The following is a 16,358-nucleotide window of genomic DNA, read 5'->3' on the forward strand; positions in this document are numbered from 1 at the left end:
AACCGGTACCTTCTTTTTGCCCCCTATGTATTTAAAAAAGGACTTCTTGTTGTCCTGGATCCAGGTAGCTAGTCCCAGTTCCATCTCTGCCTCGGCCTTCCTGACCACCCCCTGCAGCCCTGAGCAACCACAGTTCATACCTACTTATGTCCTTAGACCAATGCAGCTACAACCTGTACCCCGTTTCATATCGAGACTTTCTTCATCCTTACTCATTAATTCTTTCATGATAACCTACATTATTTTTTTTTTAGCTTTTGGCACTCTACCAGTCCAGTTCACACTGGTGCTTCTTTTCCTTCCTTTTTCCACAAATGACACACTCTCCTTCTCTCCCCTCTCTCTCACTTAATGTTCCTTCTGAGTCTGGAGCAGGGCCAGACAGTCTAGCCTGTGGGCCAGATCAAGCCTGTGATGGACTCCATTTCCCAGCAGCCCCTGCCTGCGTCCCTGCATCCAGTTTCCATGGAGACCCCAGGAACAGCAGGGCAGTGACAGTGCAGGGTCAGGGTTTCTATGGAGACCAGCCCCAGCAGTACTGGCAAGGCACATGGCTGGGCAGGGAGCTGCTTTGCAGGCAGGATCTTGTGGCAGTGACATCGTGGTCCAGAGCCAGGGCAGAGCTGCAATCCGCTGCCCACACGCCCCAGGCAGACTGCTGGGAAATGGAGTCCAGCTGTTTTGCCTACCCATGGCCTAGAGGTATAATGCCCACTGTGATTCAGTTGTGCCTAGGTTCTTAAACCAGCCCTGTCACCAAACTATTTGAGTATCTTCTGGTACTTTCTTAGATTATATGATTAACCAGGCTATACATGGTTTGGTCTGAAATAAATTAGATTAAATTCAGTAAGGGCAGATGAAAAGTCCTGCTTTTAGGACAGAACAGTCAAGTTCAAAATATCTAATGGAAGCAACTAGCTATGCTACAGTACTGCCAAAGAGGACCTGTAGTTTATAGTGGATTGCAAACTGAATTAATTGAATGTGTAATATTATTGCAAAACAAAGTTAATAGCATGTGGAGAAGTCTCAACAGAGGCACCACCTTCAAGTCGAGAGAAGTGATTCCGTTATTCATCACTGGTGAAGCCTCATCTGGAGCACTTTGTTTAGTTTTGGGTACTGCACTTGAAAAAAGATGGACAGTAGCCACTAGAGCAGTGGCGCTCAACATTTCTGCCGTGAACGGCATGTGCCCCAGGCAGCTGAGGGGGCACGGCTACACCGCTGGCAACAGGAACACAGCACCAGGAGTCCAGTGGCGGTGAGCTGGGAGCTCCCGCAGACACTACTGGCAGGGCGGCAAGCACCGACCATGGGTTGGTGACCACCCACAGGCGCCACCAGCAGCGGCGATCAGGGACCTTTTTGCAGGTGATGCACGTGCACCCCTATACATCTCCCCTGATTTCTGCCCTATGAACTAGATGGGCAGTGTCCAGCCCATCCATGGACAAGATTCCACTGATGGGCCCAATCTGGGGCACAGGGCAGGTGCAGTGGGGCCTGAACTGCCTGTGCAGAAGGGGCAGGGGGCATCCCAGCCCCATCCAACTAAATAGAGGGGGCAGGGGCCTGGCACAGCCTAGCCCCAATCTGAGTATGTGGGGTGGAAGGAGGCATGGTCCAGCTGCAACGGACTTGGAAGATTGGAAGAGGGGCAGGACAGGCAGTGTTAATTGCCATAGGTGCCTCCCACTGAATTTCTCGTGCTGTAAGGAACCAGTGGGCCAGATGCACTGGCTCCGCAAGCAAAGGCTTGAGCCCCCCTGCACTTGAATACAGCAAAACTGATAAAAGGTCTAGAAAACCTGGCGTAAAAATAAGTTGATAGAACTGGGATTATTGATTCAGAGAAATAGAAGGGGGTGGATATAATAAGTCTCCAGATACAGAAAGGGCTATTGTAAAGAGGATGGAGTTTGATTGTTCTCTGAAGCCAGTGGGGGGCAGTACAAGAAGTAACAGTCTTAAATTACAATAAGGGAGATAAAACTGTCTGACTGTGTTCAGCTTCATTCTAAATTTTGATTGAGCACTGGAACAGATTACTTGGGTTGTTACATCTCCATCCCTGGAAGTTTTTAAGTGCGGGTTAGACAAACACTTGGCTGGGATGGTTCAGGTGGAGATGATAACAAGAAACAAGAGGAGGATCATGGAAAGTGTGGGTTGCTTACTGAATGAGGGAGACAACCAAGTGACAGGGTGCAGAAAAAGCTGAAGTGCTTAATGCCTTTTTCACCTCAGTGTTCACAGGCAAGGTCATCTCCAAGACTACTATACCTGGCAGCACAGTTTGGGGAGGAGGTGAGCAGCCAACTGTGGCAAAAGAACAGGTTAAGGACTATTTAGAAAAGCTGAATGTGTACAAGTCGATGGGCCTGGATGCAATGCACCTGAGGGTGCTGAGGAAGTTGGCTGATGTGATTGCAGAGCCACTGGCCATCATCTTTGAAAACTCATGGTGATCGGGAAAGGTGCCAGACAATTGGAAAGGGGTAAATATAGTGCCCATATTTAAGAACAGGGAAAAGGAGGATCCAGGGACTTATAGAACAGTCAGCCTCATCTCAGTCTCTAGAAAAATCATGGAGCAGATACTCAAGGAATCCATTTTTAAGCATTTGGAGGAGAAGGTGATTAGGAGCAGGATAGGATAGGATAGATTCACCAAGGGCAAGTCATGCCTGACCAACCTGATTGCCTTCTATGATGAGATGGCTACCACTGTGGATGTGGGGAGACCAACGGGTATAGTATACTTTGACTGGCTTTCAATATGGTCTCCCACAACATTCTTACAGGCACCTAAGGAAGTACAGGTTGGATAAATGGACTGTAAGGGGGATAGAAAACTTGATGGATCATCGGGCTCAAAAGGTAATAGTCAATGGCTCAGTGTGCAGTTGGCAGCTGGTATTAAGTGGAGTGCCCCAGCAGTTGGTCCTGGGGCTGGTTTTGTTCAATATCTTCATCAGTGACCCGGAAGATGGCATAGCATGCACCCTCAGCAAGTTTTCAGATGATACCAAGCTGGGGGGGAGTAGTAGATACACCGGAGGGTAGGTTTAAGATTCAGAGAGACCTAGACAAATCGGAGAATTGGACCAAAAAACCTCTCATGAGGTTCAACAAGGACAAGTGCAAAGTCCTGCACTAAGGATGGAACAATCCCATGCACTGGTACAGGCTGGGGGCTGACTGGCTGGGCAGCAACTGTGCAGAAAAGGACCTGGGGGTTACAGTGGACAGTAAGCCAACAGTGTACCCTTGTTGCCAAGAAGGCTAACTGCATACTGAGCTGCATTGATAGGAGTATTGCCAGCAGATTGAGGGAAGTGATTATTCCCCTCTATTCAGAACTGGTGAGGCTGCGTCTGGCTTGCTGTGTTCAGTTTTGGGCCCCCCCACTACAGAAATGATGTGGACAAATTGGAGAGAGTCCAGTAGTGGGCAATGAAAATGTTTAGAGGGCTGGCACACACAACTTCTGAAGAGAGGCTGAGGGAACTGGGCTTATGTAGTTTGGAGAAGAGAAGACTGAGGGGATTTAATAGCATCCTTCATCTCCCTGATGGTTGGTTCCAAAGAGGATGGAGCCGGACTGTTCTCAGTGGTGGCAAAAGGCAGCCAGGAGCAGTGGTCTTAAGTTGCAGCAAGGGAAGTATAGGTTAGATATTAGAAAAAACTCTCTTACCATGAGGGTAGTACAACACTGGAACAGGTTACCCAGAGAGGTGGAATCTCCATCCTTCGAGGTTTTTAAGACCGGGCTACACAAAGCTGTGGCTGGGATGATATAATTTGGGGATGGTTCTGCTTAGAGTAGGGGGTTGGACTAGATCCATGGTTCTCAATCTGGTACGCGTCCCACCAGCGGTACACAAATAACCTGTCAGTGGTACGTGTTAACAGATTTATTATAATTACTTTATATGAAAAAAATTTGCTGGTGGTACTTAAGGTTGTATCATTTTAAATTGGTGGTGTGCAGTGTCAGAGTTTGGGAACCGCTGGCCTAGATGACCTCCTAAAGTCCGTTCCACACCTGATTTTCTGTGATTCTGTGAGACTAGGATCCTGCTTTGAGCAGGCAGTTGGACTGAATGACCTGAGGTCCCTTCCAAACCTGTTTTCTAAATGATTCTTCCTTTTCCCAGAGGGAGTGCTTGTTTGTGCAGTAGAGTTTTGTTTTGACTTCTGGGGAGATTTCTTTTTAAGTGCATAATGTTCTGCTGTATTGTAGAAGGCTAATTCAAATGTTTGGTTTGGAGTCTCTGACTTTAAGTTTCCCTTAATTCTTATTTTGATTTGAATCTTGTTCCTTCCAGTTTTGCTTTCAATAAAAGCATACATCAGCATTATTTTATACGAACATGCTGACAAGGGAGGATTTTCAGCATGTAGGATGTGCTGTTCTCCGGTGCTGGTCCAACAAACCGTGTGCACTACAGCAAAGGACTTGTTATCTAACTAGGTCAGTGGTTCTCAACCTTCTTGGACTCAAGGCACCTCTCGGCAAATGCCAGCTCTTAATATCCATTCATTTTTAACGACAAAAAAAAAATACAGTAATTTTTCTGTTACAAAGAACTCAGAAAGACCAGAGCAGGGAAGAATGTTTTTGACATTGTAGATTTCTATTTGAAGTCTCTGGGTTTGTGTTGTAAATCATAGGTTTGTGTATAGGTCTTTGCACACCTAACAGTGCTAATGTTGTATGGTGCCCTGCAGCATCCTTAAAAGGATTTTGAGGCATAACTGTTGATAATAACTGACCTAGATAGTTCTGAACATACCTGAAGGATGGTTCTGGGGTGTATGTGTGTGTAACATGAAGAGTTGTCAGCATTCAACTGATTACAGTTTTCAAGATAGTCATTAAAATGTTGGGTTTCTAATAGGGTTGCAGAAGGTTAAACTAGTGGTTCCCCACCTTTTTAGACCACGGACCAGCAAACTGCAGTCCGGAAGTGACAGGTATAAAAAAGGGTATAATACTCCGTATAAAAAAGGGTTGACTACCAATGCGCAGTATGCTGGTCACTTCTGGACTTCTGGTCCAGCAGCCAACCCTTCGCAGGCCAGGGCTTGGGAACCTCTGGGTTAAACAATCAGCTGTGTAACTGGTAAGTGCAGTGATGACTGGTTAGCTTACCTGTTATCCTTTACCTCGGCATGGGTGCAGTCTGGCAGGGAAGGGGCAAGAGAAGTCATGCAGTTCCCCAGCAGGAATCAGAAGGCAGCAATGCAGGGAGCAGGGAGGGGCACTGGTGCCCATAGCCTAAGAGACAAACACCAGCCTAATGACTCATCAGTAAGCAATTAGCTGCTGGTTCACAGGTGCTTCCTCCCTCCCAGCCCAGGCCTTCATCTGGGCTGTGTTGTTTGGCTGGGCTTGTAGCTTCCTCCCCTCCCCCTAGTCAAAGGGCCCCAGAAGCTGGGAGCAGCTCCCAGCAGCAGCTGTGTCCAAGCTACTAAGTTACTGGTTAATCCTTTAGCCAATTAGAATTAGAGGAAGTTAAACAGGTATTTTTAAATGTTAGTTACATCCTTAGTTTCTAATATGTTTAACATTAATAGGGGTTTTAACCTTTTACTTTCAATTATTCTGTGCCCAAAATTCCACCGGTTTTATTTTTTTGGCTACTTAGCTTTGTACTGGTGGTTCTAATATTCTTTAAACACAAAATACTTGCTTTGCAAACTGTGCACAGTATTCTGCCTGAGCACATGAAGTCTCCTCAGATAATGTGATCTAAAAACCGGGTGGTATGACCAACTAATACGGTGAATATCTCATTAAAAAAGTGCCTGTTGAAAAGGCAAAAGTAGTATCCTATTTACTCGTGTAGTGCACATACCTATCCTGCCTCCCCCTCGCCAAATCTGTCCCCCAAAATTGGGGTCTGTCATTTAAGCAGGGAAGCTGACTTTGTCTGGACCCCCGGGGCTTGAACACAGGCCTTCCAGGCTCATGGGTTGAGGCCTGATCTGCAACACCACCAAGTAGCTGGCTGGGTGCTGACCTAGCCCAGCCTGGGGCCTTTGGTGGGGGATCATGTGACCCAGGAGAAGCCGTGGTAACTACAAGGTCCTGGTTGCAGGGCTACAAAACCCTTCAACTTCCCAAAGGGCTTTGTCCCTGCAACAACACTTCCAGCACTCCCTGGCTCCAGTACTCCCTCTCTTGCCTCAGACCCTCCTGCCTCCTGTGTGCCTTGCTCCAGCCTTGCTTCTACTTTGGACCATCCTGCTTTATTCTTGTCTGCCCTCTGCCTTAGACTCTCCCTGCCTTTAGCCTTGGACCCCTGTACCTCCCTCCTGCCTCCCTCATCCTGCATGCTGGATTCCTTGGCTCCTTATCTCTGGCTTGACCTTGAACGTAGTTGAGCTGTCTCGATCTGGCATGAACCATCAGATTCTGACTGACCCTGGTATTATGACCTCTAGCGTGGCTTCTGGACATACAGTATTTTATACCCCTGGTTTCTGAGCCCAGCTCCACTCTCCTCCCCCATGTCCAGGTCATACCCATGAAGTTTGCTGGGACCAGCAAAGAGACAGACAGACAGATTTGCCAAGGGTGTGGCTTGCTCTTGCTTTGTGGCAAGGAGTTCTGCAGGCTTACTGTCAATGGTGATTGGATATGGTTGGGGTTTTTTTCTTTTTTGAGTCATTGTCCCCCTCATTCTTGCTGTATGGATCCAACAGTTAGCACTAATGTCAGTCAGTTCTTGAGATGCTTGCAAAGAAGTGTAACCATCCAAGACTGGGAGTGATGAGACTAAGCTTAATTTTGTGGCTAAGATGACAACAGGGGTCTGCTTGGGGCTAAATAGGTGACTCAGGGCCTGTATCACAGGTATGACTTGGATGTGAGAGTTCAAGGCTCAGAAACTGAGGGTCTGCAATCCCATAGGTCTAGAAGCCAAGGTGAGGGTCACAGTACCAGATGTCAGTCCAAATCTGATGGCTCATGCAAGGATCAGGCAGATCTGTGGTCAAGACCAGGCCAAAAGTCAGGAGCTGAGTCCAATAAAGAGGATGATGTAGGGAGGGGCAAGGTACAGGTTGCAAGGCCATAGGCAGTGCTGGAGCAGGGCTGGAGGGTCCAAGACAGTACCAGGAGAACAGGCAGTCCTCGACTAACATGGTTTCAAGTTACAGCATTTTGCACTTACAACATTTATAAATTGATGCCCTGTTGCAGCTTTCTGACATCAATTTCAACTTTACAATGCTTGATCCGATGCAACGCCATGCCACTGAACAAGTTCGCTGCATTGCCTATCTCCCTAGAGAACATCTGTCCAAACTTACTTGGACACTTTCTTTAAGAAAGCAAACAAGGCTCCAGAAAAACCTGCAGCCAAGACTCCTGAAAAGACTCTAGCCAAGAACCCTTCAAAAAGCACCACGACCTAAAGAAACTTGGGGGGGAGGGGGGGCAGTCTTGATTGACCACAAGATGAATCTGAGCCACCAATGCGATGCTGTGGCTGGCAAAGCAAACCAAACTCTGGCGCACATCCACCGATGCATCTCAAGCAAAACCAGGGATGTCATCCTCCCACTTTACTCAGCCCTGGTGAGACCACAGCTGGAGTACTGCATCCAGTATTGGGCCCCCCGCTTCAGGAGGGATGTGGAAAAGCTTGAGAGAATCCAGAGGAGAGCCACTTGTATGATCCAAGGCATGGAAGGCAGGCCATATGAGGAGAGGCTGAGGGACCTGGGACTCTTCATTATGGAAAAGAGAAGGCCTACAGCTATATAGGAGAAGTACATCAGGACCTGGGAGGACAGCTGTTCACCAGAGCTCCCCAAAGCATAACAAGGTCTAACGGCCATAAACTCCTTAAAGACTGATTTAGACTAGACAAAGAAAAAGGTTCTTTATGGTGCGAGTGTCAAGGGTCTGGAACCGACTCCCCCCAGAGGTGGTGCAAGGACCTTCTCTGGACTCTTTTTGCTGGGGTCACTTGATCCCAGCTGACTTTCTGCCTATGGCAGGGGGGCTGGACTCGATCTTACAAGATCCCTTCCAGCTCCTAATGTCTAGGAAATCTATGAAAAAGTCCAGCCAGGAGCCCTTCAAAAAGTCCAGGAAAGTCACCTCAAAGAAGTCCTTCTAAATCAGTATGATTGCTGTTTACAATATAAATACATTAATGGAGCTATATTACTCATCTATAATTGATTGAGTACAAAATTCTAGGTTATTTTTTGGTGAAAATAGGGGTATCGGGCCTTGGTTCAGGAACCAATCCCCCATTTATAATATTGTTTTCTTTGGGAAAATCGGTTCTGAGTTGCAACGGTTCGACTTGAGACGCTGTTTTCAAGAACCAGTTGTATTGTAAGTCTGAGGACTGCCTGTAATGGAGTTGGACAGAGGTCCACCACAGAGGTACTGGAAGCGTTGTTGCAGGGACAGGGCCATGCAGTAAGTGGAAGGATTTTATTGCCCTCCCATCAGGGTCTTGTGGGCTTCCATTTGGTCCCCCTGGATCATATATGATCCTCTATTTGGGACCCCGTGGGAGGGCCCAGGCTGGGCCCAGCACCCAGCCAGCTACTTCATGGTGCTGTAGCCCAGGCCTCTGCCCACAATCCCAGAAGATCTGGGTTTGAGTGCCAGGGGTCCTGACACTATCCCCTACCCCATGAAAATGACCCCCAGATGCCTCGGGGCCTGTTTTTTTTGGGGGTGGGCATGGTGGAAGGCTTTTAACTTGACAGGCACATGAATATTCTCTATGGGTTCCTATAATTGTTCCTCAGTCCTGTCTGTCCTATTCGATGAGATATAAGGGTCCTAGCTACTATGTAGGCTCTTATATTGCAGCCAAAAGCTGCTGCCAGACTGGCAACTGCTGTGAGAGAGTTAAAGCTGTAGCTTTTGTCTGAGCAGCACTGATCAAGGTTCAGCCATGCAGTCAGAATTCAGCAGTGGCTCCGGAAAATTGTTTTTTCCCTTTCATTTTGCCTTCCCAAAACAAGGTTTGTGTCTTATTTGGGAGTGTGCTGTATGCGAGAAAATGATGTATATGTTAAGGAGTTATATAAAGGAATGATTTATTTCATTTCAGACTTAGTTTTTTTCTTGTGCCTTTGTGACAGCTTTGTCTTACTCTACCAGCTTTGTAGACAAATAACAGCTAACACCTACCAGATACAGTAGTCTGTTTGGCAACACATTATGTTATATCACCAAATCCACTGAGCTTATCTGAAAAGGTGCATGTTTTTATTAGGTGTAATTTTGAAATGCTCAGACCTCAATTTTCACTTAACTATTTTCTTCTATTATAGTGGAACATATCACTCCAGAGATGAAAGTACAGACAGTGGGCTTAGCATGAGCAGTTATAGTGTACCCAGAACCCCTGATGACTTCCTGAACAGCGTTGATGAAATGGATACAGGTTTGTTTTTATTTACACCTTTAATGCATTTTCCTATATATATTTGTTTTCCTTTGTTTATTGAAAATATTTGTAAAAAAAAAAAAAAGAAAAAAAAAAAGAAAGTTCTGTCTGAATAGAAAACACTCATAAGCAATATATCTCTTGTGCTTAAATGGGTTTTAAATCTGCATTAAGGTTTTTTAGCAGAGTTGTTTATACTAAACTAAGAACAAAAACTTAGTTAAGTCTTGCTTAGAATATCACTTCACTTAGAACAAGATGTGGTTGTTCTGCACAGCATCTATTTATTTTCTCAAGTATACTATAATGTGCATGTGCGAGCGCGCGCGCACACACACACACACACACTCTACTGTAAACAATTGATGGGGTAATGCTCAGTGAATAGGACAGTAGAAGAAAAGGCATGTTTTATTTACATTTAGGGTCAAGTTCTGCTTGCCATGTGTGACTGGCCAGATTGCCATTAATGGGATCACTTACATGAGTAACATGACCAAGACCAAATCTTTTATCTGTTGTCCTCATTGTAAGTTTCACATCTACAATTCTTTGTGTTTAATGTCTGTCTTGCTTTGTACTATACTAGGTGATAGTATCAGCCAAAGTAACATACCCTCCCATCAAAACCGTTTCCCAGACTACCTTGAAGCCATTCCAGGGACAAATGTGGACCTTGGGACCCTGGAAGGAGATGGGATGAATATAGAAGGAGAGGAACTGATGCCAAGTCTGCAGGAGGCTTTGAGTTCTGACATCCTTAATGACATGGAATCTGTGCTGGCAGCCACCAAGCTAGATAAAGAGAGTTTTCTTACTTGGTTATAGAGGCCTCAGGAAGACTGCATCCAAATCTGTGAAGGATCTAAGGAGAAATAGGACATCTGTACCTGAAGTTAATAACAAACCAGTGTGGCAAACATTTGGTTTGTGGTCAGAAAAAGTAAATGAACAAATATTCAACAAGATTTCTTTCATCCAATATTTTGCTCTTCCTTATCCATTGCTGCTGTTATATATTGCTGACCTCTTTCACAGTTGACTCTGAAGAATAGACATCTTTTTGGTCTTTTTCTATTGCTGTTGCAACTACTGTTTAATGGGGTGGAGGGTGATGAGCCTATTTGGATGACGAATGCCATTCCTTTTGTCCTCATATGCGCTTGCATATCATTTTATCTCAGTACTCAGATTTGTGAGTTAACTTCTGCATGTCACCGCTTGTAGTTTGCTCAGCTAGTTATCTCCTCTGTTGCCTATGGCAAGTGGTAAAACATGACTTACTGGTGTGACAAGCCAAAAATGATGTATCTGGTCAAAAGAAGTCAATACTGATTTGGAGATAAAGCTTAAAGAAGGGCTGAAGATGATTTGACAATAAGTGGTTGCTACTACTAGCTTTTCCATTAGTCACAAAGTGCTCTTGTTCATATTTTATGGTATAGTAAATGAGTCGTATAGTAACATACGAATTTTTATTGTTGCCACATACTTTAATCAAACTTTTTGTCTGTCAAAAACTAGGATTTTTTTGTTAGTTGGTTTAATTTTAGCCATAGTTTGGGAAGTAATTGTAGGTGCTTTTTTAAATAGTGAAATCTAAATTTCCTGATTTCACAGTCTTATTTAAATCTGAATTGTCTGCTTTTTTATACCCTAAAACATGTCTATTGTAGCCTGATAGTGAGCCCATGAAACTATTTTGCTTGTAACTTTTATTCTTAAAGGCTAGCTTTGAATGTAATCATTAGAATAAATGACCAGTGGCTTATTTTTCATGCCTACTTGCAAGAATTTGAAATTAGAATCTGGTTGTGCCACTGTAAAATGTAGCTCTGTGTGCTGTATCGAAACTTTTATCATGCATTTTAAAGTAGCAAGCCTGTACACTACATGTTTAATTGACTGTTTTATCTAATCTCTTTGGTTTTATTTTTTAGTTTTGATGTCTGAGTTTAAGAAAGTAAAATCTTCAGGAGAAACCTTAGTGAAAAGTTCTCCTTTTAAGTAGCATGGAAAAATAGTCTAAACTATCATCTCACTTTACATTACAATGAAAACACTAAACTAAAAAACTTAAAGCTTTGGTAAGACTGTTAGTGAAAAATAAGCCCTGGACACTATATTAGAAGACTGTAAAGATATGTGTTAGATGGTGACATGAGCAGGTAATGAAGTGTATATTAGTAGTAGATCTTAGCATGGGGTAGAGATGAATGACTGACATACAACTTACTCTGTTAAAATAAAGGTAACACTGAGTTATCTGCAGGAGTTGACACTGTTTCCAAAGAGTATTTTTAAATGAACAAAGTGAGCATGAATCAAACTTTCAGTATAAGCTATGAAGTAGTTCTTGGGTTAAAAAATAGTGGTATCAGATAGCACCTCTTTAATTAAAGGTCTGTCAGTCCCATTGTCAGTCCTTATTATCAAGGATTTATATCATGGCCATAGCAATACTGTAGATATATGGAAAAAACAATTCTTTGCTTGGAAGAATTTTTTTCAATCGTTTTTAAGGCACTCAGTTATTTTTAAGTTATAGGAGTAAACTAAGAAATCCAAGAATTAAGTGTTTTATCCTTCAGGTTTTCTACGTGACGAGAATTTGAAATGGCTCTATTTTATCATTTACAAATGTTAACACAAAAAGGCTCTCTGCTTTTGGAGTTCTAAATTTTATTTTAAAAAACAAAAGCAGCAGCAATTGAAATTTAAAATTTGCCACTATTTGTGCATGTTTACTATTTTTCATAACGTTTTTAATAATCAGAATGTGCTAAGTCAGAAGTGGTGTGTTGTGGAATATTATTTTAAATGAATTTCCCACTAATATGTCCGCAACAGCAATACATTCTGCTACACCAGTAACCCACAGATTAACAGGCCACATAGATTGTGCAATGACACATTAGCCCTTAAAACAGTATTTATATCCATTTTAGGATTATAGGAGTATCTTATACTTGCATTAAGAATTCTTCCATCCTTCTTCCCTCCACTTTGAAAAAAAAATGTTAAAAAAACTGACACTAAGGTTTGAAGAGTAACTTGAATGGTCTGATATATACCCACAAAAGCAAGGAAAGTTCAGAGCTTTATTCCCCATTTCAATCTGACTTAACCAGTTGTATCCAAGTATAATAGCACAATGGTACATATTATGCATTAAGTGCAAACTCCTGACATACTGTACCTTGATATCACAGGGATGACTAGGTTTCTTTCCTTGTTTTTGTGTGTTTGTCAGACCTTTGTTTTCTTTTGATAGTAGAAACACTAAAATGGCTTATACTGTATTTGGGTGGCACTGCGTAGGATAGGTACTGACTGGGAATTCTTGAATTGCTCTAACAGTAATCCTATTTTGTGATTCTTTAATAGACTTTAAGACACTTCCGTTCTCTTCCATTGTTAGGAAATATAACCTAGAGATGCTATACCGTTAGCAGTTGAAATTGATTTGGATTTTTTTTATTCTGTAAAAGCATTGTTTGATGACGTGGTTAAAATTTGTTTGAAATGCAAAGTGTTTGCTAGTATTTTATACTGATTGATGTATATATTTAAACAAAACAAAATCATTGTCCTAATTTTATAGCTTCTAGAATTAACTGTACTGTGTGCAGAATACAGATGAGGCATATTATCCCTATTGTGCTGTACAGTACCTTGGCAGGACAGCTGCTTTGGAATAGGTTACAGTGTCAAGTAAATCATACTAGATCAAAAATTCTACCATTCAGTGTTGGTGCTCACCAGTGCAAAAAGGAGAAGAGACCTTTTCAATACAATTAACACTACTTGGCTTTTGCATATCTGGTGAATTAGTACTAAGGCGACTTTTCACTTGCAAGCATGTTTTTATACAAATAGCAGGTGTGCCTGTGTAAAATAATGATTTGTTTTTCTGTATCTTGAAGAAATACTCTCCACATTTAAAATGATCTATATTAGAGAATTCTTAAATGCACCCTTGTCAGAAATATATATATTAGTTACCAATGTTACTTTTTAGATACGAGCATGCCTGTACGTTAGGTACCTAAGTAAATTCTGTTACATTATTTTTCTTTATGTAATACTTTTGGAGTTGTTTCATGTGGTATAAATATATACTTTCTGCTTAAAATACCTTGTTTGTTTGTTAACCTTTAATAGGATGCAAAGGAATTTGATTTCTAGGCAATCTCACTGAATTGTTGCAGTTTTCATGACATTTTTATTGTCTATTTCACACTACCGTATAGTAGTTTTTGTAATCATGTATCCCAGTCCTGCAAACTGCATTTAACTTTAAGGCTCTGAGTACACCCAGTGAATTCACTGGTATGACGAGTGCTTATCACTCCAATGTGTGCCTGTATGTTCACAAGACTCGGGAGAAAATGACTAGGCTTCATGTAACTTGTGTAAAACAGTACAGCTAATAGAGCAAGACCATTTATGTGACCATTGGTAAGAAGCTTATCTGTTATAAGAAATGTTATATTTAATTTCAGAAATGCCTAAAATCTTCCCACGTAGAATTTTCCCACATAGTAGATATTTTTGGCTAACTAGGTCTACATTGTGTGGCAGATTTATCAATAAAGATGTTCTCAATTTTCAATTTCAGGTTCTGAGTTCTGAATTCAGAAGAAAGTATACAATGAGGGGCACAAAAAGCGGGTTTTATGTGCTCAGAGCAGCAACCTACCTTATTTATTTGTAAAGTAATGACACACAACTATAGCATGGGAGAAGATACCACAGCAGTGCAAGACGGGACGCAGATTGGCTTGAGCATATTTTCAATACTAGAAAATGAACAAAGCTGCTGTGTTATTTCATGTGAAATAAAATGCATCCAAGAGGTCTTTGAGCCTTCAACATGCAAATATACAGGACAGTAGAAGTTAAATGGTCTTTGCCTAGGGTTATGTAAAAAAAAAAAAAAAAAAAAGAGAGAAATTAAGGTAAATTTGAACTGTGAGCCACCAAATCCCTATTTTTTCTGGAGACTTGTTTGAGGTAATGTAAGGAGATCTGCAGATCTCTGAATGCTGTGGTGAACAGGAGGCAGGTAGAGCTTCATTTGGAAAATTAAAAAGCGTGTCACCCCATTTTATCTCCCCCTTTTGTTTAAAGTCTTTAGGTAAAAGGATCAAAATTAGGAAGCATCAGTATAATTTAAAGATGTTAAACTAGTAAAGCCAACAAACTGCAAAACCACTTGGCATAAAAGAGAGAGAGAGAGAGAGAGAGAGAGAGAGAGAGAGAGAGAGAGAGTGTGTGTGTGTGTGTGTGTGTGTGTGTGTGTGTGTGTGTGTGTGTGTGTGTAATCTGTTTTGTCTCATGCTTGGGCGTCACCTATGGAGATTGTTGTCCAAACTAGCACCCTTACTGACCCTGAAGTTTCACTAAAAGCCATACGAGGTCTTAAATCCCAGTAATAACTGTGATTCTAAATGTTTCCTGTTTCATAGTCTTCTATTGCAGTTACACACGTTACCTGCTTGGACAAGTTTGTGTTGGGGCAAAAAAAATCTTCCTTGTAAGATTTGAGACAAGGTAGGCTATATCATAATTATCATACTTTCATATCATATCCATGGGCCACTGAAAAGAAATCTATAGCTCAGGGTTTCTTCAAGAGTTCCTAACAAAGCACAGCACTTTCAATTGCAAAATTACATGGTTATTTAATGCTAAAGAAAGAGAGGAGTGTTAGTCTAATCTGGAGTAAAACTATTCATGGTCGTTCATGGTTTTTAAAAAGCTTTATGAAACATATGATCATAGTATTATTTTTTATACCAGACATAAGATTGCTGAGTTAGGAGCCTTTGTCTACTTAGCCTAGTTTAAAAACTCTTCCCAATAAAAATGGTTAGGTCCATGCATTTTGTTCCTTCCCTGCATCTACTTTAAAATATTCTCTCAGTAAGAAATATGGTACCAATTCTACAACTCAATTTTGGTTTTCCCCATTCCTTCTTTAATTGGAGATTTTTTTTTCCTTTTTTTGTTGTTTTTGTTTTGATTGCTCCTAAAAAAAAAATCATTGCTTCTGCAGCCTTCAGTTCCCTCTCCAGTTCTCACATGAATTCTCTCAAGTGTGAGATCAATATAACCCACTACTCTTTTAAACAAGAGTTAAATCTAAAATGGAGAAAGTGGAGCTTTATCATGATAAATGAAAAACACATTGTTTTCCCACAGCCCTTATTGGAACCTCATCACACCTTCAAGACTTCCTTTGTACTTGTGAAATTACAATCTCTTGCACTCCTGCTGTTATAATAAATTATAGCTATCTTTCTGTTTTAATATTTGTGTCTGATGCTTAAAAGGTACCATTTAAAGGTGCCACTTTAAACATCACCAGAAAAGAAAAATGCCTTTCATTTTCAGCATGTGGCAAATTCATATACAAAAGCTAAGGTTGTTGACCTAGAAGCTTCTGACCCTGTAAGTTTGGAGGTTAAAATTTTAGCCCTCTTGCATGCTTTGAAAGTGGGCCTATTGTGTGTAGATTTTACTCATAAGTAGGGACCTACCGAATTCACAGCAGAAGTGGGTTGCATGGCAGCTCCTTTAATCTTGCAGGTTTCCCCATGTGTTCCTCCTCCTCTCCCTCCCCCACCACTGCTGATTGGCAAAGAGGCCTCGACACTCACTCCTGTTCAGCCAGGAGGCAAAAACCACCGTTTTAAATTGGCACCATTTTTGCCTCCTGCTGTTGAATGGGCAAGGGGTCCCAGTGGCCCCATCACTTGATACTGGCCCGCCAGGAGGCAAAAATAGCGCTGTGATTTTGCCTCCCTGCCAATCAGAAGCAGGTGCTGAGCAGCAGGGTCCCTCTGCCAATCAGTGGCTAGGGTGGGCGGGGTGCATGGAGGAACCTGCAAGATTGAAGGAGCTGCCATGCAG

The 16,358-nt window shown here is 42.3% G+C and overlaps 1 protein-coding gene across 1 annotated transcript in view; it reads left to right on the forward strand.

Moving 5' to 3' along the window:
• The window catches only part of YAP1 (Yes associated protein 1), a 154,532-nt gene extending 140,477 nt beyond the window's left edge, over positions 1-14,055 (forward strand). Inside the window, exons 6-7 of the mRNA XM_019524163.1 lie at positions 9,325-9,437; positions 10,030-14,055. Of these exons, the coding sequence (XP_019379708.1) occupies positions 9,325-9,437; positions 10,030-10,268 (352 nt within the window). The 3' untranslated portion in view covers positions 10,269-14,055. The remainder of the gene's footprint in view (positions 1-9,324; positions 9,438-10,029) is intronic.
• The last annotated feature ends 2,303 nt before the right edge of the window (positions 14,056-16,358 follow it).

This window comes from Gavialis gangeticus, unplaced genomic scaffold, assembly GCF_001723915.1.
Source record: "Gavialis gangeticus isolate Ggan-Ray unplaced genomic scaffold, GavGan_comp1, whole genome shotgun sequence".
NCBI classification, from domain to species: domain Eukaryota; kingdom Metazoa; phylum Chordata; order Crocodylia; family Gavialidae; genus Gavialis; species Gavialis gangeticus.